Source organism: Thamnophis sirtalis, unplaced genomic scaffold (genome assembly GCF_051295495.1).
Source record: "Thamnophis sirtalis isolate CommonGarterSnake01/CBP01778 unplaced genomic scaffold, rThaSir2_p1.2 scaffold_3, whole genome shotgun sequence".
Taxonomy (NCBI): Eukaryota; Metazoa; Chordata; class Lepidosauria; order Squamata; family Natricidae; genus Thamnophis; species Thamnophis sirtalis.
Window position 1 is genome coordinate 12,347,519 of NW_028261383.1, and position 26,532 is coordinate 12,374,050.

At 45.8% G+C, this 26,532-nt stretch overlaps 2 protein-coding genes across 3 annotated transcripts in view; one reads left to right on the forward strand and one right to left on the reverse strand.

Moving 5' to 3' along the window:
- LOC106552957 (major histocompatibility complex class I-related protein 1-like) overlaps nt 1–26,532 on the reverse strand; it is a 554,120-nt gene that overhangs the window by 130,301 nt on the left and 397,287 nt on the right. The gene's annotated exons all lie outside the window — the stretch shown is intronic.
- Nucleotides 4,589–14,969, forward strand: LOC148047196 (zinc-alpha-2-glycoprotein-like). The gene is made up of 7 exons (XM_087711267.1): nt 4,589–4,693; nt 8,742–8,987; nt 9,848–10,123; nt 10,721–11,008; nt 11,544–11,615; nt 12,549–12,697; nt 13,652–14,969. The coding sequence occupies exons 1-7, from the start codon at nt 4,624–4,626 to the stop codon at nt 14,069–14,071; spliced, it is 1,521 nt and encodes a 506-aa protein (XP_087567393.1). The 5' UTR covers nt 4,589–4,623; the 3' UTR covers nt 14,072–14,969.

Sequence of the window (26,532 nt, forward strand, 5' to 3'; positions counted from 1 at the left end):
ATATCTCAGGGGTTGCCACAAAGAAGAGGGAGTCAAGCTATTCTCCAAGGCACCTGAGGGCAGGACAAGAAGCAATGGGTGGAAACTAATAAAGGAGAGAAGCAGCCTAGAAATAAGGAGAAATTTCCTGACAGCGAGAACAATTCATCAGTGGAACAATTTGCCTCCAGAAGCTGTGAATGCTCCAATACTGGAAGTTTTTAAGAAGATGTTGGATAACCATTTGTCTGTTTCCTGACTAAGCAGGGGGTTGGACTAGAAGACCTCCAAGGTCCCTTCCAACTCGGTTATTCTATTCTATATAATATACCTGCGCCTTTTACACCCGCACCCCGAGGCCATCAGACTTCAGCCCAAAACATCCGCTGCTTTCTCTGCCCATTTAGCGCAGAGCTGAAATCTGCTCTGAAATTCCCTCTCGGCCACTTTTGCTGTTAAATTCGCAGCTGATGAGTCACGCTGAGTCATGTATGCTCACACACACAGCCCTCCCCGCTCTTACCGGATGCCTTTCCCCTTCGCTCCCTCCCTGGCAGCCGCAGAGCCGGTTTTACCCCCAGCGCTGTGGGGTTTTCTGACCCATCGCAAATAGCTAGCTCCGCTTGAGCTGCACCCCCCCCCGCCCCCCGAACGGATCCCCCCTCCCACTTTCTTCGCTTCTCTGCGCGGAGCTCGCTCTCCTCCTCAGTTGAAGTCACAAAGGCGGCCTGTGGCCTGATAGACGGCAAAAAGAGAGGACAGCCAGTTAATTTTTGGGGGCAGCAGCTCCTGCCAGGGATACAGAAGAAGTCATGCTGAAGACCTCCTGGAGGCCCAGAGGGTCCAACTGGCTGGATTATAACCAGCATCAACCATGAGAAACGTATTAGTGCTCCCCTCTTTTTAGGACAAAGGGCGGAATTGTTGGCCATCAAGAGCTGCTGACCAGGAGAAATTTAATGAAACTCATTTCCTCCTGTATGCACTTCTCAACTTCCCTCATTCCCCCTCTCTCTCTCACACGTCTCTTGCTCTGAGCCACAGCCAAGGAAGTAGCGGCTCCTTCCACTTTTAAAAAAAAAGAATTTTATTTTTATTTTTAAAACAAACACAGAAAAACATACACATAACATAAAAAATACCATCAATTACATAAGTGTATAGCATGTCGTTTGGTTACAAACATCGGTGCATCACCGCTTTCAATTATATATAAAGTCAGAAATCATCAGATATACAGGGGTACATTTTTATCATCATAAATCATGGATTCAGTTTACTCATTTCGAACGCTTTAATTGGTCTCATCAAAGGTTTATCAGCCTTTAGGAAGTCTGTATTTCTTGCTTGCAGTGCATTTGACAGAAGAGAAATTTCATATAGAATATCGATCATCAATGCCAAATCAATTACAAAAGATATATTTTCAGGTCGGGCAGCCATACCTGAGTATTTTTTTATTTGAATGAAAATACTGATGTAGGGCTGGATAAGCACACAGATAGGGTTGACCTTAAACTACAGGCATCCCATCTTGGTCCCAAAACTTTACCAACCTTTTTTTTAAATAATTGTTTTTATTTTAATATAAGCAGCCCATTTTCCATTAAACAGTGTATCATCTGGGTACAAATATTTTGTGCCAACAATTAAGATTTACAATGAAATTCATTACTTCATCTATTCTTAGCTTAATTTCCAATACCTTCAATGTCTGATACTATAACAATCCCCATCATAATTTATTTAACTCTATTTAACTCTATTAATTATATTAACTATTAAATACATTTTCTATATTTTACACAACATCTTTCACTATTAATTCTTATGTCTATTCTCTAACCATCAGTAAAATGATTCCCAAATTGTGTAATGGTCAATTTGTTCTTTCTCTTTGATAGCCAGTATCAATCTGTTCATTTCTGCACATTGTAGTGTTGGAAGAAATGTCCTTCTGGGTTCGGCTCCAAGTGCGGAAAAAGACACTGGAGACATGGAGGCTGCTTGGAAAGAGGGTTTATTGGTGGACAGGACCACATGACTTGAGCCCTGACCAGAAAAGGTGATCACATGCTTCAATGTTGGTGGAGAAAAGAGAAGGGAGGACTGAGATGCTGAGTCCCTGGTTTTATGCCCTCTCTGGCCTTTGATCTTGACCTTGTATTCTGATTGGTTGTCAGATTCCCATGGGACCATGCAGGGGCAACTTTCTAGGCTGTGTTTTGAATCCAGGTTTAGTTGAGCTCTCAGATGCCATGTGGTGAGTTGGGTAAAGGGCCAGTATTATCATGCCTTAATCCCATCCCGCTGGAGCTGAAGTGGAGAACTCTTTATTATGTAAAGGGATTAGCTTGGCCTTCTTAATGGTCCATTGACAAAAAAGGGGGGGGGAGGCAGGAAGCTGCAGGAAGTTTCTCTTGAAAACGTTTCTCCCTTTCACACCCAGGGAAATATAATATTCTGACTTTTCAACATTTCCTAGGATATTTCATTTCTCTGGTAGAGGGCTGGGTGATAACTTTCCACAGTAGGAAGGAGAGGAAAGGTTAGGTAAAGACATGCTCAGCAAACTACCATGATCTCAGTGGCTGTTTACCTTTTTAACCTATGAGCTTACCGTACAGGCCGTACCAGGGAGTTATGTGAGATTCAACTCTGGCTGGGACGGACTTAGATATTGACAAGGAAAATGCACCAATAAGATGTTTTTGCTGTGCTTGTTAAAACTGTATAAAAGCCAAATAAACTCTGCCTAAGGCGGACAGGCATTTTGGACACCAGTGCTGTGATGGATTTCTGAAACCTACAGCATATTCTAGTATTTTCCTAATCACATTCTCCTCTGTAGGGATCTCTTCATTTTCCAATTTTGTGCAAATATGATCCTAGCTGCTCCTATAACATGGATAATCAAATATACATTTTCTTTACTAGAGTTTTCTGGCAAAATCCCCAAGAAAAATATTTCAGGTTTTAAGTCAATGTGTTGTTGTATTGTCTTTTCCAGCCACGTATGTATTTTAGTCCATTTTTTTTTTGCCTCTACACAAGTCCAATCTACCAATATTTGAAGAACGTTCACACTCCAAGGTCCCTTCCAAAAGGATTCTTAGTGGACAACCAGCCAAATATGAGCCAGCAGTGTGCAGCGGCAGCCAAAAAAGCCAATGCAATCCTAAATTGCATTACAGAGGGATAGAGAGGAACCAGGGAAGACATGATCGCTGTAATGACCCCTCCCTAACTTGAGAAAGTAAAGACTCTTGAAACAGATTATTTCAAAAGGAACCTTTAATCAGGCAGGATGGAAACCATTAGAGGTGAAGCAGCATCTGAAAACCTTTAGGCCATGCAAATGGGATTAAGCTGATAATGACCCCTCCCCTTTTTCGGAATGCAGATTCTGACCAATACACAAGTGTGAAGATGCTTCCTTAACTCTCCTGCCCTGGGAGTCAATAAAACACACATTCCCATGGCTATCTCTAGTTAGACATTAAAGTAATATATCCCACATGGCTATCATAAACACCCCTCCAGAGATGTTGGGACCTTCAGTCTCCCAGTGACAGGAAACCAGTTGTAAAGTTGTAAAGCTCAGTTGTTACAGATGTAGCTAATGGTTTAACTCCGAGGCTCCCCTCCTCCCACTTGAATGGCAGTATCACTTTTAGGGATCTGACAATAGCAGCGCTCCAATATTTGAGGGGCTGCCACAGAGAGGAGGGGATCAAGCTATTTTCCAAGGCACCCGAAGGACAGACAAGGCATAATGAATAGAAACTGATCAAGGAGAGATTCAACCTGGAGATAAGGAGAAAGTTTCTGACAGAACAATCAACTAGGCAACAAAAGTTGTCTTCAAAAGTTGTAGGAGCTTCATCACTGGAAGAGTTCAAGAAGAGATTGGATTGCCCTATGTAAGAAATGGTGTAGGGTCTCCTATTTGAGGAGGGGGGATTGGGGTTGGATTACATGACCTATAAAGTCCCTGTCACCATGTTGTTGTTGTTTTTTGCCAGCTGCGCTTATATTCTAAGACATACGGTAGGCTGGCTCTTCTCTGTAAGCCTACTACGCCTGTCTCTTTTGCCTTTCTTTTTTCTCTTTCTGTTTGCCTGCCATGAGGAGGTAGGCTTGGAACTTCACCAGAATGTAAGTTTTAGCCAGTAAGTTTGTTATTTATTTTACAATAAAAATGTGTTTTCTTAGAATCTACCACGGGTTTATTTTACTTAATCATAAGGTATACTCCAAGGGAAAAAAACACCATTCACCCCTCATCAAACACAAGGCTGAATTTCCAACCCCCGCAATCCCTTCCAACTCTGTTTATCTGTTAACTCTGTTATTCTGCGTTCACACACCAGGCGGAACCAGGTCCTTTGCATTCTGAGCCTGGCTGGTGAGAACTTTAAGTGGAGGGGAGAGATTTCTTTGGGTGTGGAGGGCAACGTCAGGACCTTCCAGAATCATCTTAACGGCGGGGGGGTGGAACTGGGGCGTCGCGGGGGCGTAGCAGCGGCGCTGCGATTGGCAAACCTCGGTGGTGGCCGGTGCCAAGCTCCTCCTGAAGGACAAAAGGGCTTTGGTACGGGAGGAGACCTTCGTTTTCGACCGTAGACACGAAGCCGGGAGGAGATGCTGATGCAAGTGGCGCTCCTGTTCCTCCTGATCGGCCAGGGATCCATCATGCCGAGGGGCCGCCGCGGTGAGTTTTTGGAAGGATTTGCGATGTGGCTTGAAAGCGAGGCGGGGGTGGGAGTGGTGGGGGGAACGGACGCGTGTCCTGCCTGGATCCCTTCCCCACATTCCCCCTCCGTCTCCTTGGGTTACGATTCTGCCTTTATTTTTTTTAACCCGTTGTGTGTTCCAGCAACTTAGGAACAAGCGATCTATCTGTATACACCCAATGCAATTTTGTTTGTATTGCGGTATGTAGGGATGAGTTGATAGGGTGGGACAAGTAAGTGTTGGTGTTTGCTTTGTAATCCGTTCTACTGACTGAATTTCTGCCCCAGGAGTGAAAGTTCCTACGACTGTCCCTAAGGGTTGTGATTCTTGCTGCATGTATTCCATTTTATTGTTCTGTTACGTACGCTGAGAGCAGAGGTGGGTTGCTCCTGGTTCGGCCTGGATTGGGTTAACCGGCAGTAGCGGGGACGGGAGGCTCCCCCCCACCCCAGACACTTCTACGCACGCGCAGAGCTGAGGCGGGTTGCTCGGTTGTGGCGCGTGAGCGTTCAGGACCGTGCACGAGCAACCGGTAGTAAAAAAAAAATGGAAATCCCCTACTGACTGAGAGACTATGCACCGAAGACTTATTCTATTCTCTCTCTCTCCTTCCTTCCCTCTCTTTCTCCCTCTCTCCCCCCTCCCTCTTTCTCTCCCTCCTTCCCTCTTTCCCTCTCTCTCCCCCCTGTCCCTTCTCTCTCTCCCTCCCTGTCCCTCTCTCTGCCTTCTTTCCCTCCCTCCTTCTGCTAGATCTTCTTGGCAAGAGAAATGCGGTGATTGTCCAGGACAATTATTCCAAAAGGCAGGGTTGAAGAAATGTTTACAATAGAGTGTTATGAACTTGGCAATTGGATGCAGTTGTTGGTAAACTTCCTAATCAAGAACCTAAGGAAAGGTTTCACTATTAAGAGCCGTGAAGAACTCTGGTCTCAGAGAGAATGATGGGCTGATTTGTGTAATTAAGAAAGTGTGCAGACTTTTCAGTAAGTAAAAAATAACTGGCAGAGTGCTTCAGATTTTAACTGCTGTTGTTCAATCTGTCAGCTATTTTTCCTTTCACGTATGTAATCTATGACAGGTCAAGTGGAGTGCAAATAATTGTACAAACTTATAAATTTTGACTTGCTGTGCAAGGGGAAATAGCTATTATTGTTGCAGTAGATTTCTCAATGTTCAGCTAGGGCTTATAATAAGCATTTTTGTCACTTGTTTTTAATTAACATTTCCCCCCCAATGTTTTTGCTTGTTTTGTTCTGTGTCCATTTTTTTCCTTTTGATTTTAATATTTTGAATAAAATAAAGTCCTTCAGAATACATACAACATCCCCCCCTTTGAATACTGATAAATATAGGGACTCCCTCTAATGGTCACTTATATATAGACACCTCTTTAAAAGGTAAATGGCTTGCATGGACCCCATTCAGAGTCTTAAAGAGGCGATGCCTGAATTGCTGAATCATCCTCCTTGCATCTTCTTACAGATGAATAAGTAAATTGGAGTTTTGAGGAACCTTTTGCCTCGGATTTTTATTTTATGGAAGATGCTATTTGGAACCGTGACATTTAATCAGCTGGCCGCTATTAAATGCTCGGTAGCTGACAATCTATATTCACTAAATTAGTGAATTAGGGCCTTCTCAGCAGTAGCCCCGACCCTTTGGAACGAGCTCCCCGTGGAGATTCGTACCCTCTCCACCGTCCAAGCCTTCCGCATAGCCTTGAAGAACTGGCTCGCCCGTCAGGCCTGGGGATAAGGATAGTTACCCCTCCCGAATGATGAATGTATGTTGCTTACTATTTTATTATATGTTTCTATCTTAATGTCTGTATTCCCCCTTCCCGGTTTTGTGTGAGCCGCCCTGAGTCCCCTCAGGGAAAAGGGCGGCCTACAAATACTAATAAAACTCTAAAAACTCTAAAAACTCTATTGACCATTAAAAAAAAACCAGAGATGTCAATCAACCAATTTGACCTTCCATCTGCCTACTGAAGAAAAAAAAGTTAGGTAATCCCAACAACAAAGCTAAGCTTCCAAATCCTCTGTACACAATCTATTAATTATTGTTCTTAACTCACAGAAAGTCCACAAACGGCTTTTAATTTCCCAGGAACCCACTACCACCATTGTGGCTGATGTATCTACAGTCAAATACCTTTGATTGAATCTTAATAATAAAAACAACTCCTTCCAGTTTTATTGTTCTTACTTTTCCTTAAAATTATGTTGGAAGTTATCACCCAGCCCTCTCCCAGAAAAATGAAATATCCTAGGAAATATTGAAAAGGCAGAATATTTCTCTGGATGTGAAAAGAAAGAAACATGTTTTAAAAGACAGAATAGCTGCCTGTAGCTTCCTGCCCATCCCCACTTGGTCAATGGGCCATTAAGAAGGCCAAGTAGTCCCTTTACATAATAAAGACTTCTCCACTTCAGGTCCAGGGGGATGGGATTAAAGCATGATAATATTGGCCCTTTACCCAACTTGCCACATGGCATCTGAGAACTCAACCAAACCTGGATTCAAAACGCAGCCTAGAGAGTTGCCCCTGCATGGCCCCATGGGAGTCAGACAACCAATCAGAATACAAGTTCAAGATCAAAGGCCAGAGAGGGCATACAACCAGGGACTCAGCATCTCAGTCCTCCCTTCTCTTTTCTCCACCAACATTGAAGCATGTGATCACCTTTTCTGTTCAGGGCTCAAGCCACGTGGTCCTGTCCACCAATAAACCCTCTTTCCAAGAAGCCTCCATGTCTCCAGTGTCTTTTTCCCCACTTGGAGCCGAACCCAGACGGACATTTCTTTCATCAATTATAAATGGGATTTTTCCAAACCACGGCACCTCAGTCCTCAAGATCATAAGTCTCCACTGAGGATATCTCCCAAGCGCTTGTGGTTCAATGCAGGTAGTCCTTGACTTATGACCAGATTGACCCCAAAATTTATGTTGCTAAGTAAAAAATTTGTTAAGTGAGTTTTTCCCATTGTAAGATTTTTCTTGCCACTGTTGCTAAGTGAATCATTGCAATTGTTAAGTTCACAACCCAGCTGTTAAGTGAATCTATGTATTATCCAGTTCCAATTTTACAATCCTCCAAATATTCTTTTCCAACTCATTTTCCTCATTTCCAACCATTGATACATTTTGTTCCAAATTTCATAATATTCTGTCTCATCTCTATTTTTGATTTCTAGTGGCAATCTGTCCATTTCTGCAGAGACCAAAATTTTCTTTGTTACCTTTTCTTCGGGGTGGGGGTGGGGGCATCTCTGTTTTTCCAATTTTGTGCATATACCAATGTTGCTGCAGTTATTACATGCAGCATTAAATATGTCACTCCTTTACTATATATTTTTTAATTATTCCTAATAGTAATAGTTCTGGTTTTAAATGTATCTTTTGTTCTAACATCTCTTCCAACTGTTAAGTCTATCCCCGTTAGGAGACTAGAGTTCTGCAGCAGAAGTTATAGTAACGAATACTGAATAGTCACTCACAGCCACTTGCCTAACAAAAATAGGATAAATAGTCTCCAAACAGACTATAAGCAGTCTTGAAGTATATACACAGTCTATTTACAATATGTTGAAGTTACAGTTGCTCAACTCACAATTCACCATGTAGACTGGTAACTACTATACAGAGTAGCCACCATCCAATACACAGTCTTCTCTCCCAATACTAAGCACATACAGTACCAGTCAGTAACTATCAGGAGCATCAGGAGAAACCGTAATAGTTTCTTCCTCCCTTTATGGCTGCTTAAAGCCATAAAATTACATCTCTCTAGCATTTAAAGTAACAGATACATTTGTTATAATCATGGCTTATGCCTATACATATACATTGCCAAGCCAAGACTAGGGTTACATCCATGTCTTTATCTGACACCAAAATTCCTTGGCTATTGTACACAACCACCACATATGATAAAAAGATACTGGATGTGGTCTTACTAAGGCTTTGTAGGGTGGTATTAGCAGCTCACTTGATCTTGATTGTAACCCTCTTCCCCTTCCAGGCTCCTCCAGGCACTCCCTGTCCTATTCCTACCTGGAGGTGTCAGAGTCCAGCCAGAGGGTGCCCCAGTTCCTTTCCATGGTCAACCTGGATGACCAGCCCATCGCTCGATATAACTTTTCCACCGGGAACATGGTTCCTCTGGTGCCCTGGATGGAGGTGGAGGAGGCAAACACAATTGTGGTACCTAAGAAGGAGTTCACAGCTGACCTGGAGTGGTTATCAAACCGCAACCCCCGGACTGGAGGTAAGCAAAGGCAGATCAGCCTTCAAGTTCCAAATTCTCCCTCAAATCTCACCTTCCCACCTCTTGTCATTTTGGTTAATGGGAAAAGAGGCAAGCAGGCAAAGAACAGAAATCGGGGGGGGGGGGCTGGGAGCTTAGGGGGTTGAGATAAACCCTGTGCCAAAGTTCTGACTAATGAACCCAACCAAATCATAATTCTGAGACTGGAACCTTCCTCAAAGAACGTCTTTATTGGCTACAGAATATCGGCACAGGTGAAAGCAAAACCAACTCTAAATGTTTCCTGCAGTTTCAGTATAATTAAAAGAGTAAATGATTCCCTCCCCAAGTGTCACATGTAACATTGTCCAATTGGGTTAATTGGAGAGCTTCTTGGTCACTCCTCTCCCTCTCCGCCTCTGGAGATGACCTTGGTTCCTACGGGACAATTATGTGTTACGTCTGGGTTGGAGTGACATTCCAAACCTCCCCCCACCCCGCCATTCCTGTGTGGCAACTGAGAAATGGAAAAGTGGCTGCCACCAGTTCCATTTTAGTAGTTGCCACTCCTTCCCAGGAAAGGAGGGCATTGTTTCTGCCCTTGACCACCAATGGCTGTAAGGAGCATGAGGATGGGAGATCCTTTCCTGCAAAGGAAACCAAGATCTTCTCTCTCGGAGTCTTCATGATCTTCTAGCCCCACATCAAAAAGACCAAGTGTGGCCCCAGATCACAGAAAAGACCATTGAAAGAAAGAGGGGAGGAAAGATCTGTTTCCCCTCCCCTGGTGGGATGGGGAGAAGGAAACACTTCAATTACTGGTGGGGGGGCCCTAGGGAGAGCAATTCTGGACTATTCTTATCCCTCTTTGTGTATTTCAGGGCTTCACATCTGGCAGGGGACTTTGGGCTGTGAACTCAGGGAAGACGGGAGCAAAGGAGGGTTCTTCCGCTATGGCTACAATGGGGAGGACTTCATCAGCTTCGATAAGGAGACCCTCAGATGGGTCCCAGCTCAACCCAAAGCCCAGAAGGTCAAGGAGGAGTGGGAGAAGAATCCAGTGAGGTCTGGGAGAATCAAATTCTTTCTGGAGAATAACTGCCTTGAGTGGCTAGAGAAATGCCTCTCCTACCAGATGGAGGCTGTGAAGAAGACAGGTGAGTGGCTGAATGGGCTCAGGTTGTGCAATTTTTTCCTAGGTTCCTTCCTCTTCCTCTTCTTGTGTTTTTCTGCCCTGCACAGCCAAGCCATCCTTCACGTGCCTGGCAGAAAGTGATCTGGGCATTTTCCAAAACAAACTAGGGGCATTACAACAATCAGGAAAAGAAGTTCCAAAACCTCACCCCTCAAAAGCTAAGTTCTACAAAGGAAAAGAAAAGGAAACCAAAGGAGCCAGATAGCAAAGTTGAGATCCAGTTTCATTTTCATGAGGAAATCTAATTTTTACCTGCTGCACTTGGGGCAGAACCAAAAATTGATTCTCTTCCCAATTACCACTTGGGACAACTTGAACAAATTCAACTTAGGGTGTCAAAACTCAACTGGAAGCCCAAGCATTGCAATTACTTTGGTCAGAGTGAGAACTTTACCCCAAAGTCTACGTGTCCCTTTCAAAAATGAATCTAAAGAGTTCAGGCTCCCAGAGGTTCAGGAGAGGAGAAGGGAGACAATGGCCAAAGGAAGTCTTCCCTATTATTAAATAATCTTTCCAGAAACTAAAAATCCTGAGAATTCTGTTGTTGCTGTTTCTGCAGAGCCCCCAGTGGGGAAGGTGACTCGCAAGGTGGTGAATGACAGCCTGGAGGTCCACATCTGCCAGGCCTTTGGCTTCTACCCCAAGGAGATCCAGGCCACTTGGAGGAGGGATGGGGAGGTCTGTGAATACGAGACCCTCCATAGGAACATGACGCCCAACTCAGATGGGACCTATTATGTCCAGCTCAGCATTGAGATCGACCCCAAGGAGAGGGACCGTTTTCGGTGTCACCTGGAGCACGAGGGCTTGCAGGAGCCCCTGGTCTTGGCCTGGAAGGAGGAAACAGGTGAGAGGCTCAGCATTTGCAATATGTCATCTCGTGGTGAGATGGGTGGCATCTAAATTTATTAAATAAAATACAATAAAAATAAATGTGGAAGTAGATTGTTCACCACTGTAGGATGGTTCAATCAATGCCATTTTCAGTAGGGGAGGTTGGCCCTTTGTCAACCCAACAAGGGAGACCAGAATAAGAAGCCAATGCCAGGTACAATCTGTCAATCTGAAAATGCTTCTGCCTCCCTCCATTTATCTTCAGGTGAACTAGGGAAGGGCCTGTTTGACACATGTCCTTAAGCTGATTTCCTGGCCCAGGCTGAAATCTCCTCCTTATCTGACTGCTGCCTTGGTTGTGGCTCCTTCTTTGTCCTTTTAAAGCCATTTGCCCTGCCCTCTTCAGCGTTAGAAGGGAGGGTGGCTTCCTTCAGGTGGAGACACTACTTGGAGGCCAGTTCAGGTTGGCAAATGCTCCCATTGCTTAGGAATTCCATGTCAGGGAAGTCAGAATCTGTCTAACCAGAACCATGTTTCTCTTTCTTTAGATATGCCGTTATTTCATTCGGTGGGAGTTTTGATGATCATAATCTTGGGAGCTGCGATTCTCTTTCTGATCTGTAAGTGAAATGCATCCATTGACACACACACACACCCCGCAAGTCCTGTGTCTTTCTGTGCTGATTGAGCTCACGTGGGTGGGAGAGGGTCTCTCTGAGAGTTGCAGCCAGGATCCCCACAAGACCCTTCCCCACAAGCAGCATTTTGAATGAGAGTCAGAAAGGAAGGAGAAACAAGGTAGCAATTTTTCTACTTCCGGTAAATCTCAGAATGTCCCACCTTCCTGTTGCCTGGAAGGAAGCTGCGGTGTGCAGTAGCGGCTAAAAGAGCCAATACAATGAGCTGAATTGCCCTAACAGAGGGATACAATCAAGATCAAATGAGGTACTAATACCACTCTATAACACTCTAGTAAGACAACACCTAGAGCGCTGCATTCAGTTTTGGTCACCACACTATGAAAAAGACTGAGACACTAGAAAGAGTGCGGAGAAGAGCAATCAGGATGATTAGCGGATTGGAGGCTAAAATATCATCACTGAGGCTTCTGTGGGGCAAGCCTGAGGGAGAGAAGGGGAGAGGACGCTCGTAACTACTCATTTATTTTCAAGCTGTAAGTGTCATTTTATGAAGCCCGATCCACATAATTTTGTAGCGGAGCGCAGGTTTTCAGCTAGTAATACTATAAAAAATCTAATGATCTGATGGTCACTTCAAAAAAGTCCTTTCTTAGCGAGCACCTAGAAGCCAAGAGGAACATATGTGTCAAATTTCAAGTTTGTAGGCTTTATGGTTCTGGAGATTTCATGATGATGCGTGAGTGGTATTTCGCTTTTATATTTTATACGTAGATAAGCAAATCAAGATGCTGAGTTATAATCCAGGCAATTTTACCACCTGGGCCCCTTGGGGGTCTTCATCTTAAATCCATCTCAGGCAGGAGCTGCTGACCAGAAATAAACTAACTATCTTCTCTCTTTGTCATTTATTAGGCTGCTGGAGGAAATACAGGAAAAAACGCCATCAGGCAATGAGAACTTACCTCAATCACCTTTTAGAAAAACTTCGTTCTTTCCCAACTTCTAGCACTAAAGATGAGATTCAATCACAAACAATGTCCTCACAGAAAAAGACATCAGAGGTGACTATTGCTGAAGTCTATTTAAGAGATAAAACTACTACTATTACTACTATTACTACTATTACTACTATTTCTTCTTCTTCTTCTTCTTCTTCTCCTCCTCCTCCTCCTCCTCCTCCTCCTCCTCCTCCTCCTCCTCTATCATCGGACATTGGCGATCCTATTTTTATCAACAGCCACACGAAAAAGTGCTGTTAGGTTTTGTCCAAAATGGTCCCTTAAATTTTGAAGTCATGATGTTCTTTTTCTGCCTGGACCTCATTTGCCTTCAGTCTTTCCCTGGAGGATTAAGTGAAGGATGCCGTATTTTTCTGGGTATCGCATCATGTGTCCGAAATATTCTAACTTTCCTTTTTTAATTGTTTTGGGGATTTCCCTTGGCTTTCCCAGGCAGCTTATCACCTCCTCATTTCTGATTTTAGATAAAACCCGGGGCTTGGAGAATACCTGAGAGCCAACACCTTCAGGATTGTTGTGGTGGGGAATTCCTCCTCAAAGTCTTCCCAAGGCAGCCATGGAGGGATGGTGGGATGTCTGGGGCTCCTCTGGGGCTCAGCCCCTCCTCTTGGGGACCCTCTGATCTAGTTGCAATACAAGGGAAAATCAGTCAAAGCTCATTTCCTCTGGCCCTCCAGCTCCAAGGGAGGAGAGTGAGACAGGAAAGGGGCTAGTAGCAGGAAGTGGGGCCCCCTGGGAAAATGGGGGATTTCTGTCCAGGAAGGACTGGAGGGGAGGGGGAGAGAAAGAGGGTGAGCTGGAAAAACAGGGGGAGGCCCTCTAGGATAAAGGCTTCTTGGTGATGATGAGCTGGAGGTACAAGAGAGACAAGAGGAAGGAAACACTGGGGAGAAAAGGGATGACCCCTTCTTAGAAGATCCCTCTCTCAGGGAGGACCTGTTTATATGGAAGGGCAGTGCAAAGTTTTATCTTCTTTGTTTGCTTCCTTCCACACAGGGTTGCTGTGGGCAGAAGACAGAGCTAAGGGAAGGAGAGAAAAGACCTCTGATGGCTTCCCCAGATGCCTATTCTGACAACAAGGAAGGAGCAGCTGTGAAGAATTCAGAGGGGGAACCAGAGGAATGTCTGGAAGATGCTGATGCCCCAAAGCCAGGAATGGAGAGGCTGGAGGAAGGAGTGAGCCCAGGAACTTCAGAAGGGCCCTCAGAGGAACAAGCGGATGAGCATCTGGCTGGAGAGGAAATGGGAGAGACACAGCTGCAGCTGGAGGGCTCACAGACCCAGCCAGAAGCCCAGGATGGAGAAGGATTGAAGCTGCAGCTGATCAGAAAGGATGAGAAGAACCTGTTGAGTTGGACTGAACAGAAGGAGGCACAATGGAGGTTGGTCCATTGCCTCTTTCCACCTAAGGAGTAATACCAGCACACCCCTCCTTAGGCCAAGATTTGGACAATGCAGTGTTAGAAACAACCACACATTTGCCCTGCCATGCAGGTACTGTCACTTTGTGGCTGCTGTTTACATGACTTCCAGCCTGCACTCCATGTGGGTTCACCGACAAATGCGCAATAGACGTTTCTGCGCCAACAGAACCGCGATGGACAAATGCACGGCGTCAAAACTGCTAATCTGTTTCCGACAATAACGTGCTGACAGATGCGCACCGACAAAATCGCGTGCTGGGGCTTTAACAGATGGAACAGGTGGAACGCGTATAAGTACGTTATAACGGTCAGCACTCACCAACTGTATAAGACGTTTGAGTTATACTGCAGGCATGGATATTATTAAGTCACAGAAAGGAAAACAACTGCTGTATGAAGGATATCGATATCGACGTGACAAGTTAAACCAAGATGGATCGTCTTCGCGGAGGTGCATTAAAAGAGAGTGTGCCGGCAGACTTAAGAAGAAAACAGACGGGACGTTACAAACAACTATTGAGCTCCAGATACCGCAAAAAATGAAAGTAAAAAAATAAAAGCGACTATACGCAAACGAGCTGAAAATGGTGTGGAAAAACCTCGTCAAATTATTGTGAACAGCACAGCCGGAGTCTCGCTGGAAGCAAGTCTAAATAAGTGCAATTATCAAGACGTCTTGCTGCAATTCTTCCTACATATGCAGGGCATGATTGTACAGACTATCTGCATGCCGTATGTCATATTGACATCTAAATTAATTCAAAATATTTATTGACATAATAATTTTTAATAATACATTTTTATTGCTGAATTTTTAAATTATTTAGTGACATAATAAATTTTTACTGCTGAGTTATTTAGTGATACAATAAATTTCTACTGCTTTTAAATGGTGTGCGGTTGTCTTCATCGCGCTTTTGTTGTCGTGATTTTATTGACGTGAAGTTGGCGACGCGATTATGATGTCGCATTGTAATTGGCGCTATTTTGTCGATCACGCAATTGTCGGGTCACGCTCCATGTGACCTCCGTTTGGACTTCAGACCTGCTTCTCAGACTTTGTCCTTGCACTTTGGATTTGGGTGAACTATACCTGGATTTTGGTGTGTGTGTGTGTGTGTGTGCGTGTGCATGTGTGTGTGTGTGTGGATTTAGGGACTTATCCCTTTCCCTGGCATCTTTGCAACTCTCAGCCAAGCTGAGCAACCTTGCATTCAGTAGGATTTTGCCATCTGTGTGAGTGGGACCTGGGAAATATTATCAGGGCTTTCACCCTCATTTTTTTGGACACGACTAAGGTTAAACTCAGATCATCTCAGGACCAAATAGACCAGGGGTGGGTTCCTCCCGGTTCGCACCGGTTCGCACGAACCGGTTCATCGGTGAACCCGGAAGTAATTAACTTCCAGGAACCCCGGTACCGGTCCTGGCCCCTGTCGCTGCAAAGCACCCTTTTGCCGGCGCGTCGCAGCTCGCTCGCGCATTCCCCCACCTGTCTGCACTAAGCCCAGCCTGCCGCTCACTGTTTGACTGGAATCCAGCCAATCAGTGAGCGGGCTGGCCTCGTTTAAAAGTGTGGCACCAACGGCTAACATTCCTCTTTTGAAAAGAATCTTTCTCTCAAAAGAGTCTTCAAAAGGGTTTGTTGCCAAGACGCCTCGTTTCGCGCTTCACATTGTTCAGTTCACCTTCCCTTCGCCTTCCAGGAGCTTGCTGCTTCCACCTGTCTTTAATGGTATAGGCCAGAGGTGGCATTCAGCAGGTTCTGACCAGTTCTGGAGACCCAGTAGTGGAAATTTTGAGTAGTTTGGAGAACCAGTAAATACCACCTCCGACTGGCCCCGCCCCATCTATTCTCTGCCTCCCGAGGCCCAGCTGATTGGGAGGGAATGGGGATTTTGCAGTATCCTTCCCCTGCCACGCCCACCAAACCACACCACACCCACCAAGTCACGCCCACAGAACCGGTGGTAAAAAAAAAATTTGAATCCCACGACTGGTATAGGCTCACCTGCTGGAGTTGGACTAGAAGTGGGGTTTCCAACCTGTGAACCATGGCCCATTACTGGGTCCAGTCTCATTGCCCCCGGACCGCGTGAGTCCACACAGCCCCACTCACGGGAGCCTCGTCACAGGCGCTCATGGCTCCACTTGCGCTCTCGTAATCACAAAAACCTGATCCTCACAAAAATTCATCCCTCTTTCCCCTCTGCCCCCACTTCAGGCTGCCAACCCAAAAAGGTTGGGGAACTCTGGACTAGAAGACCTCCAAGGTCCCTTCCAGCTCTATTCTAATGGATTGAGTCCTCTCCTCTGGGAGTGATAACTAAGGCTAACCCTCCCCTGCTGAACAGAGGCCAGCCTCATAGTTCTTCCCCACTCCCGGGGAGGGATCGCTTGCCCCAGGATATCACCGATCCCCCGACCCCCAAGACCTCCCCGCGGGTTCAGGGGGAAAGCAGGAGAAGAGGAGGATGGGGAACAGTCCTTGGGGGATCGGCGCTTTCAGAGAGGGGGGTATCAATCTTTTGTGGGCAGTTACTTCTACTCAAGGCAGACGAGGGCGCCCTCTGGAGGTGAACAGAGGGTATCATAAGTCATTCATTCATTCTCTTCACTTTGGAAGAGCCCTTTTGGAGAGCATCTGAAGGGCTGCCATCCTCCGTGGAATAGTTTTCTGACAGAGTGAAGGAGAGGAAAGTGGGGAAGAGCAGCCCAGCCTCCCCTGGAGAAGGGACCTCGCATATCACTCTCTTCTCCCATCTGGAGTCTTGTCTTCTGTGAGGTTCATTTCTTGCCAGTGAAATGTTCATACAGTGTCTTTGGGGGTGCTCTGCCCCTCCCCCGTTTCCATAGGATGCCTTGTGCTGCAAAGGGAGGAAATGGAGGAAGGGGACACACAAATCCTTTCTAGGGGGGATGAAGACCTTCTCCCCTCTCCATGGCTCTCCCTTTCCCCTCCTGCACCCCAGACAGGCCTGAAGGGTAAACTGGAGAGGAGAAAGGTTTGCAGTTCCCCTTCAGACAAACAGTTCTTCCCTGGAGGAGAGTCAGACACAAGGAACCAGGAATAGAATGGAATAGAATAGAATAGAATAACAGAATTGGGACTTTGGAGGTCTTCTAGTCCAACCCCCTACCCAAGCAGGAAACCCTACACCACTTCAGACAAATGGATATCCAGCATCTTCTTAAAAACTTCCAGTGTTGGAGCATTCACAACTTCTGGAGGCAAGTTGTTTTTAATTAATTGTTAATTGATTAACAATTGATTAATTGTTCTAACTGCCAGGAAACTTCTCCTTAGTTCTAAGTTGCTTCTCTCCTTGATTAGTTTCCACCCATTGCTTCTTGTCCTGCCCTCTGGTGTTTTGGAGAATAGTTTGACTCCCTCTTCTTTGTGGCAACCCCTGAGATATCAAAATGCTGCTATCATGTCTCCCCTAGTCCTTCTTTTCATTAAACTAGACATACCCAGTTCCTGCAGTCATTCTTCGTATGTTTTAGCCTCCAGTCCCCTAATCACCTTTGTTGCTCTTCTCTGCACTCTTTCTACGGTCTCCATATCCTTTTTAGGAACTCCAGGAACTGGAGTTGAATTCAAAGGACTAAAAGTTTACTACATGGTATCTATATGCCAGGATCTGATATACATGTATGAATAGCTCAAACTTCACTGGCACTTGAAAAAGGTCAGTGGAATTCATTTGGGGAAGGGGTGGATTCCAAACTGATGGTCTTTGGAGATTCTCAATCGTCCAGGTCATGGTTGTCCCAGTGGTGCTGTTCAAAGGGCAACTGGACTTTCTTGGGTGTTTTGTTGTTGTTGTTGAAAAGATTTTGCTTCTCATCCAGGAAGCTTCTTGGATGAGAAGCAAATTGTTTTCAAAACTAAAATATTTTCATGGGGGTAACAAATCAAGAAAGTCACTTTTCCTTTTGGAAAAGCCCCTTTGGGACAGACTGATGACATGTTTAACTCCGCCTTCCATCTCAGCCTGTTCATCTCCTACAAGATGGTCCATAAAGGTAAAGGTTCTCCTCGCACATATGTACTAGTCGTTCCCGACTCTAGGAGGCGGTGATCATCTCCGTTTCAAAGCCGAAGAGTCAATGCTATACCAAGGACGTCTCCGTGGTCACGTGGCCGGCATGACTAAATGCTGAAGGCTCACGGAATGCTGTTATCTTCCCACCAAAGGTGGTCCCTATTTTTCTACTTTTTTCATGCTTTCAAACTGCTATATTGGCAGAAGCTGGGACAAGTAACAGAAACTCACTCCATTACACGGTGCTAGGGATTCGAACCATTGAACTGCTGACCTTTCTGATTAACAAGCTCAGCATCTTAGCCACTGAGTCACCGCGTCTCATTAAGATGCTCCATAGGGCCCCTCAATAGACCCCCCCAGGGCTCCTAACGCTTGAAAGAACCTCCTCCGCAATTTGGTTCCCCCTCCCACTGTAGCCAACTTCCATGAAGTTCTTCAAGGCAGCTGTTCTCAGAAGCTCTGGAGGTGAACACCTGGGCTCTCTCTCCATCCGTTGCTCTTCCTTTGTTCTTCACGAGCCTCTCTTGGTGGTTTCAGGCTCTGAGGTCGGTGCGGCACCTACAGCTGCAAAATTGTGTTGATGTGTAAGTCGTGGGAAAAGAGATGCTGTGATACCAGACAGGGCAAGAAGCAAAGAACATGAGGATGTTTCCCCTCCCCCAGCCATTCCTGCGAATGTAAATAAAATAAAGGAAGAATTTGTCCTAGATTTTATCGTTTCTGCTGCCAGGTAGAGAGAACTGTGCCTGCTTTCTGTTGGAAATATCCCATGGAAAGCTGGCATTGTATCCAAGCACAGATGCTTGGGTGGGGGCGGTGTTTTGGCCTGCCAGCGGCCACCGGGGCTGGCAGCAGATTCAGAGAGTGAGGAGGTTGGGGAGGAACATGGATCAGTCCTGGAGTTTGGGGAAGGCTCTGATGGGGGTCTGTGTGGGAGCAGAGAGTGGGCCAGAGCTGTATGTCAGTTATCAGAGTCAGAAATCAGTGAGGCAGACGAACAGCTGGAGCCTGTTCCCAGTGTGCATATGTGCAGAGTTGCCAGAGGTCTCCTTCTGATATCCCCCCAAAGGACCCATCCTGATCCCCCTTCCTTCCTCCAGGGGGTGCCTGGGGTGGAATTAGTGGCTAACTGGCTCTTGGGGAATTTTATTGAAGAAAAAAGAGGCAGCGGAGGTAAAGCACCAAAGCCTCAGTGGATCTTTTCTTCTGCAATTTGGAAATGAAGAAATTAACTAAGAAAGACCCCAGGGGCGAGTCCCTTTTCTCTTTATTTTATTCTATTTTTTGTGGATTTGAAGTGCTTTTGAAAGTTATTGACAGTCAGCTGTTGGATTGTATTGCGGTTTGGAAAGAGCCATCTAGTGGCGAATAGAAAGTAGTACACCAGCTAATGAAATGGGGGGACGTGAGATTGCAGCTGTGAAGTGTGATCTTGGCTACAGGAAGGGATACTTTGAAACAGTGAGAATTGCTAAGGAGTATTTGTTTTTGTAACATTGTTTGACTGCTGCAACTACCTATAGCTGTGGAAGAGAAAGAAAACTTCAACTTGGACTGGACTGGATTAATTCTAAAATTGAGCAATAGAATTTGGAAGATCCTAAATTGGCAATTAAATGTGGTATAACCCCAAAATTTAAAAATCTGTTAAAATAGTTAAACGTATAATGGAGATTTGGATGTTTGATGAATTATTTGGGATGTTGAAAAGTGCACGTAACAGGTTAATTTTTTTAAAAAGCTAGAAAATCAAACGGAACATACAGAACAAGAAATAGGAGAAAAGGGGGCAAAAGAGGGCACGAATAAAGTAGAGGAAGTTAAGGTGGAAGAAAGAAAAATTGAAAATAAAGTGCAGATAAAAGATTTCACTAGGATTTACAGTCACAAAGGAAAAATCGATAAAGGGGGAGATCCCCCCCAAAAAGAAACCACAAAATAGTAAGGAAAGGAGGAGAACTCTAGGGAAAGTTACTAGAAAAATCAAAGTAAACACTTTGAAGAAAAGATACAATAACCACAAAAATAGGAAAAAGAAGAAGAAGTTAGGAGAAAGGGGGAGAAGAAGAAAAATGATTAGAAGTGGAATTCTTGAGAGGCCAAGAGAAAATGGATAAAAGAGGAAGGGAAAAAGAGTTATATTAGTAGACCAAAGAGAATAGTCGCAAGAGTGTTATTATGTAATTAATTAAAAAAATAAAGATATTATAGTATATTGTTAATTGTAGAAAAAATGGAAAGAAATGCTCATTGAAGATATTGTTTGTGTATTAAGAAAAAATAGCCATAAAGATGAAAAATAATGGAAGAGAATAATTTGGCTGAAAGTGAAAACAAAACTGTGATGCAAAATGGACTATTGAAATGAGAGGGTGTAAAAGAAAAGACCTGGACAATGCTTTGTTCCTGTAATATGTATAATTTGTATTAAAAAATAAAAAACCTTGAATTAGTTCCTGGTTACATTGGAAAGACTGAGAGGCTGGATTCCCCCATCCCACCCCAAGCCAGATAGTGTTTTCCAAGCGTGGAGTTTTGCCTCTTAAATAGACTTCAGCGACTGTCAGGCTCACCTCTGAGCTAACTGTTAGGTGGGAGCATCGCCTGTGACTGCATCTCATCTTCTGTGTCATCCACAGGGGGAAAAAGATGTTCTTGTAGATCAATATGATCACAGCAAGTTGTCACTTTGCAATGGAATTTTTCCCTGCATCTCCACCACTGGTCTGATAGGTGGCAAAAAGAGAGGATAGCGAGAATTTGGGGGCAGCTGTTCCTGCCTGGGAAAGAGAAGAACTTGTGCTGAAGACCTCCAGGAGGCCCAGAGAGCCCAACTGGCTGGATTATAATCCAGCATCCTGAGACGTTTGCATGAGGGCTTCCATCTGTTTACGACAAAGGGCAGAATTGTTAGCCATCAAGAGCTGCTAATCAGGGGAAATTTGATGAAACTCAATTCTTCCTATATCCACTTCCCACATTCCCTCTCCCTCTCGTGTCTCTTGAGTGGCTCCTCCCACCACTGGACCCTTGATCCTGTTTTTCTCTGTCTCCAGGTGGGATTGCAAGTAGGGGCAGAGGACAGGGGGCCCTCCCTCCATGGCTCCACCTTTCACCAGAGCTTCCCTGAAGGTCCCTCTTCCCAGATGAAGTGGCACATGGATCTTCTTCAGGGGCAGGATTAGGAATCTTCTAGTGCTTCTCAGACCATTTAAGGGACTCCTGAGCCCTGATATTTATTCCTCTGTCCACTAAGGCCAAAGAGACAAGAGGAATGAGATTTTGAGATTTACAGGAGTTGGGAAAGTGGCTCCTAGTTTCTTCTTCTTTTCTGATTCCCATTTAAAGTCCTGTTTCTGGGGAAGGGTCCTGTGGGGGCCATGGCTGCAACTCAGAGACACTCTCTCCCCTCCACACCAACTCCATCAGCACCGAAAGACTGTGTGTGTGTGAGAGAGAGAGAGGTCGGGGATGTGTTTCTTTCACTTACATATCAGGAAGAGAATCCCAGCTCCCAAGATTAAGCCTGCTGCAATTTCCACAGGAATTGTCACGCCCCATTCCATTCCATAATTAGGAAAGAAGACCAAGAGACTCCATGGGTTGGAAATCCAAAGTACTTTTATTAATTATAAATGGTAAGCGAGCAGTAGTGAAGCAAAATCTGAATAATATGGCGCGAAAGCAATTGATATATAGCAAAGCCCGTTCCCCCCCCTTAGGATCAAAGCTCCAGTCCAATCATAAGTCCTTCAAATGTCAGGTGTGAGATAACTTCAAAAAGACAGGCCAAGATGGAATGTGAAGGCCGTTGATGCAGGCGGGAAACACGTACGCATGCGTAAATCCCAACGACTGGTACATCCTAGAACATTCTTTCAGCAGTCCTCCAGCACATCAATTAAAACCCTCCCACATACACGCCCCCCCCTTCCCGTTTCATGGCAGCTGAAGCAGCAGCAAAGCAGAAGCTGACATCCGGCCGTCCCCCGGAAAAAAGGCTGTCAGGCCTGGAAGAAAAAACAAACAAAACAGACAAACAACAAACAAGCAAGAGAGGGAAAGGAGAAAAGTCAAGGCTTGTCTGGATAAGCAGCATAAAATTTCTGGAGTAAGCGGGGGGCACGAACGTGGGACTTATCAACCCATTCCGTATGGGAGGGGGGAAAATGTTTCCAAGCCACAAGGTATTGGATGCGATTACGGTGCCTGCGGGAATCCAGAATGTCCCGGACCTCAAAATGATGTTCACCATCAATAAGCAACGGAGCAGGTGGAGGGTCATCTGCGGGCCGTAGGTCAGACACCCGAACTGGCTTGATGAGGTTGATATGGAATACCGGATGGATCCGGTTGAGATGTTTGGGCAATTGCAAACGAACAGAAACAGGATTGATAACTTTCACAATTGGGAAAGGGCCAACATACTTGGGACCCAATTTCTTAGACTTTTGTGTAGTATGCAAGAATTTAGTGGACAAATACACTAAATCTCCAACGTGGTACTCATAAGGCTGAGAGCATTTCTTATCAGCCTGCTTCTTATGAGCCTTGTGGGCAGCGTCCAAGGTGGAAAGAGTGAGGGGCCAAAGGCGACTGAGACGTTCACTCCAGTCTGCAACGGAAGGAACTTGAGGCTGGGCCGTAGGCAGTTCAGGAATAGGAACAAAATCCTGGCCGTAAACGACCCGGAAAGGGGTGAAACCTGTGCTGGAGTGAACCGAATTGTTATAGGCCACTTCAGCGTGTGGTAACAAGTCCACCCAATCGTCCTGTTGATAATTGATGAAACAACGTAAATATTGTTCAAGGACGGAATTAGTACATTCACAGCCGCCATTAGTCTGAGGATGGTAGGCGGAGCTAAGGCCCTGGGCGGAGCCAATACGTGTGAGGAACTCCTTCCAAAATTTAGATGTGAATTGGACCCCACGATCGGAGATAATACGGTCGGGAACCCCATGCAAGCGGTATATGTGGGAAAGGAATAGCTTAGCCAACGCCTTGGCGGAAGGAATCTTGTGGCAAGGCACGAAATGAACTTGCTTGGAGAACAAATCAGTAACCACCCAGATGACCGTGTGCCCTTGGCTCTCGGGGAGCTCCACAATAAAGTCCATAGAAATCTCCTTCCACGGGGCAACCGGGCGGGCGACGGACTGCAGAAGCCCGTGTGGTTTCCCCGGCGGCTTTTTGGCGGTAGCGCAAACTGGGCAACTGGAGACATAAAGTTCAATGTCCTTTTTTAAAGAGGGCCACCAGAATTGTCTCTTTACGAGGTGCAAAGTTTTTACGAACCCAAAATGACCTGCCATCCTGGAGTCATGAGCGCGACAAAGGACCACAAGCCGTAGGGAGGCGGGGATGTATAATTTAGCACCAATCCACGGTAGATCGTCCCTCATGGTGCACTCGTCCCGATGGTTCAGGAACCAGTCGTCTTGAGGAAGAGCCGCTTTGAGGTCAGAAAGCAGATCGTGAGGCACGTCCTTTTGAGCCTTGGTTTGTTGACGTGTGAGCACCGGAGCTGCCAAGAGCGGTTGGACGATACTCAGTTTGGAACAATTATACTGAGGCAACCGGGACAAAGCATCGGCCATGAAGTTCTTTCCGCCCGGGATATACTTTAGAGTGAAATTGAAACGGTTAAAATACTGGGCCCAACGCATCTGCTTTGGGGAGAGACGGCGAGGTGTGCGCAACGCTTCCAAATTCTTGTGGTCAGTCCACACCTCAAAAGGGTGTTTAGAGCCTTCAAGGAAATGGCGCCAAGTAGCGAGGGCCCAACGGACTGCAAAAGCCTCTTTCTCCCAGACTGCCCAGCGCCGTTCCGTGTCAGTGAGTTTACGTGAGGTGTACGCGCAAGGCTGTAAGTTACCTTGGTCATTGGCTTGTAGCAGAACTGCCCCAACGGCGACATCACTGGCATCAGCCTGGACAACGAACGGCTGGGTGAGATCAGGATGTTTAAGAACTGGTTCAGCGGCAAAAAGGCGTTTAAGCTTTTCGAATGCCGCCTGGCATTCCATGGTCCAGTCCAAAGGCTTATTGGGTCTAGGCTTCGGGTCGCCTTTAGTTTTGAGCAAATTAGTAATAGGGAGAGCAATGTCGGCAAAAGAGGGAATAAATTGACGGTAGAAATTAGCGAAACCCAAATTTTTTTGCAATTGTTTACGAGTTTTGGGAGCGTCCCATTCAGTGACCGCCTTTACTTTCTCAGGGTCCATTTCAACGCCATGAGGGGAGATACGGTAGCCCAGATAGTCAATAGTAGTTTGGTGAAACTCACACTTAGACAATTTGGCATACAGGTTGGCGGCACGGAGTTTTTTCAAAACAGTGCGCACCAGATTGACGTGGTGGTCGTAAGAGCGGATATAAATGAGGATATCGTCCAGATATACGATAACGCCCTTATAGAGATGATCGTGCAGGATCTCATTAATAAATTGCATGAATACCGCAGGAGCCCCCTGTAGGCCAAAAGGCATAACCCGGAACTGGAAACAACCAAGAGGGCAGTTGAAAGCGGTCTTCCATTCGTCCCCTTCCTTAATGCGAACCCTATAGTAAGCTTCGCGCAGGTCCAATTTTGTGAAGATGCGGCCCTTCCCCAGTTGCGCCAACAAGTCCTTCATCAATGGTAGAGGGTAGAGGTTCTGAGTACAGATGGCGTTAAGGTTTCTAAAGTCACAACATAAACGAAGAGACCCATCTTTCTTCTCACGAAACAGCACAGGAGCCGCCACCTTGGGTCGGGCCGGTTCAATGAAGCCACGCTTCAAATTTTTGTCAATGAAAGAACGCATCTCCTCCATTTCCCTGGGTGACATGGAGTAAATGCGGGGTTTTGGGAGTTTGACCCCGGGCAAAATGTCAATGGAGCAATCAGTAGGTCTGTGGGGGGGCAGAATGTCCGAAGATTGCTCGCTGAAGACTTCCTTAAGATCCAAATATTCTTTCGGAATTTTCTCCTCTCCTGCAATCCTCTCCTGCCCCCTAGCGGCTACTTCAGGAACGTTAGTGACGTCAGGTTGGTTTGGAGAGCCCTCCCCCACTGGAGGCACTTTGGAGCGAATACGCAAGCGACCTGTCCGCCAATTTATGTGAGGGTTCCATTTCCGGAGCCACGGGATGCCCAAAATAAGTGGTCTGTCCATGCCAGGTGCGACCACAAAAGAGATTAATTCAGTGTGGGTACCCATTTTCATTTCTAAAGGCTCAGTAAAAAAATGGGCGGGCCCTCCCCCCGCAACCGATCCGTCTATCTGGCAAAAAACAATAGGGGTTTTCAAAGTGCGCAATTTGAGGCCTAATTTCTCAACCATGGCTGGGTTGATCATGGACCGGGAACAGCCGGAATCCAGTAATGCTAGGAGGGTGGCAGGTGTTCCCTCAGGAGGAACTTTTAATTCAATAGGGAGTAGAAGGGGCCCCTTGTTTGAACTCACCCAGTGAGGTGAAGTGTCGTCATCAGAGTCATCAGAAGAAGAGGAGTTAGCATCCGCGTCATCCTTCAATGGTTGGGCAAGAGGAGGGGGGTTGGTTTCTCCAGCGAAAGCCGTTTCCTTCTTTTTCTTTTCAGAGCCTCTTGCAGGTTTCTCCTCACGTCTGGGAGGGGGTTGGGCAGAGAGGGGTAATTTCGCCCGACAGAGGGGGGCGGTATGCCCAAGCTTGCCACAGCGAAAACATGTTAAAGGTCTGGAGGAGCCAGAAGGGGGCTCTCTCGCGTCGCCCCGGCGTTTGGAAAGCAATTGGGTAGTTGGAGGGGGGAGGGACTTGGCAGCCCTTTCTTTCCGCTTCCTTCTTTCTTCTGTGGCATAACGCAGACGAATTAAGTCAAGCTCGGCGTCAGCAGCATGCTCAAACCAAGTGATTAAACGTCTCGGCAGGTTACGATTGACACATTGTTGATAAATGTCAGCGTTTAAACCTTCAGCAAATCTGTCCAGAAGCGCATCCTCCCCCCAGCCTCTCATGTACTGAGACAGACATTGAAATTCCTGGATGTATTGGGCAACCGGTCTATCGCCTTGGTCGAAGGTTAAAAACTTTAATTTGTTTCGCTTCTCAGTTAACGGGTCATCAAAACGTTGGCGGAAAGCCGCCATAAAATGGTTGAAATTCCCCAAGAGGGGAGAACCAGACATATGCAAAGCAGTCGACCACGTAGCCGCTTCACCATCCAAAGATAAAAGAACCATTCTGACCCTTAAAGTGTCAGATTCAAAGTCCCGGCCATAAATCTCCATGTAATTAAAAACCTGCATAAGAAAGGAGGGGAGGCTGGCTGAAGTACCATTAAAACGCACAGGCAAGGGAGGGATTTTAGCCATGCGATGTCTTCGAGGGGGAGGCTGGGGGGGAGGTCCCCTTTGATCAGCAAAACCTCTAGCCGCAG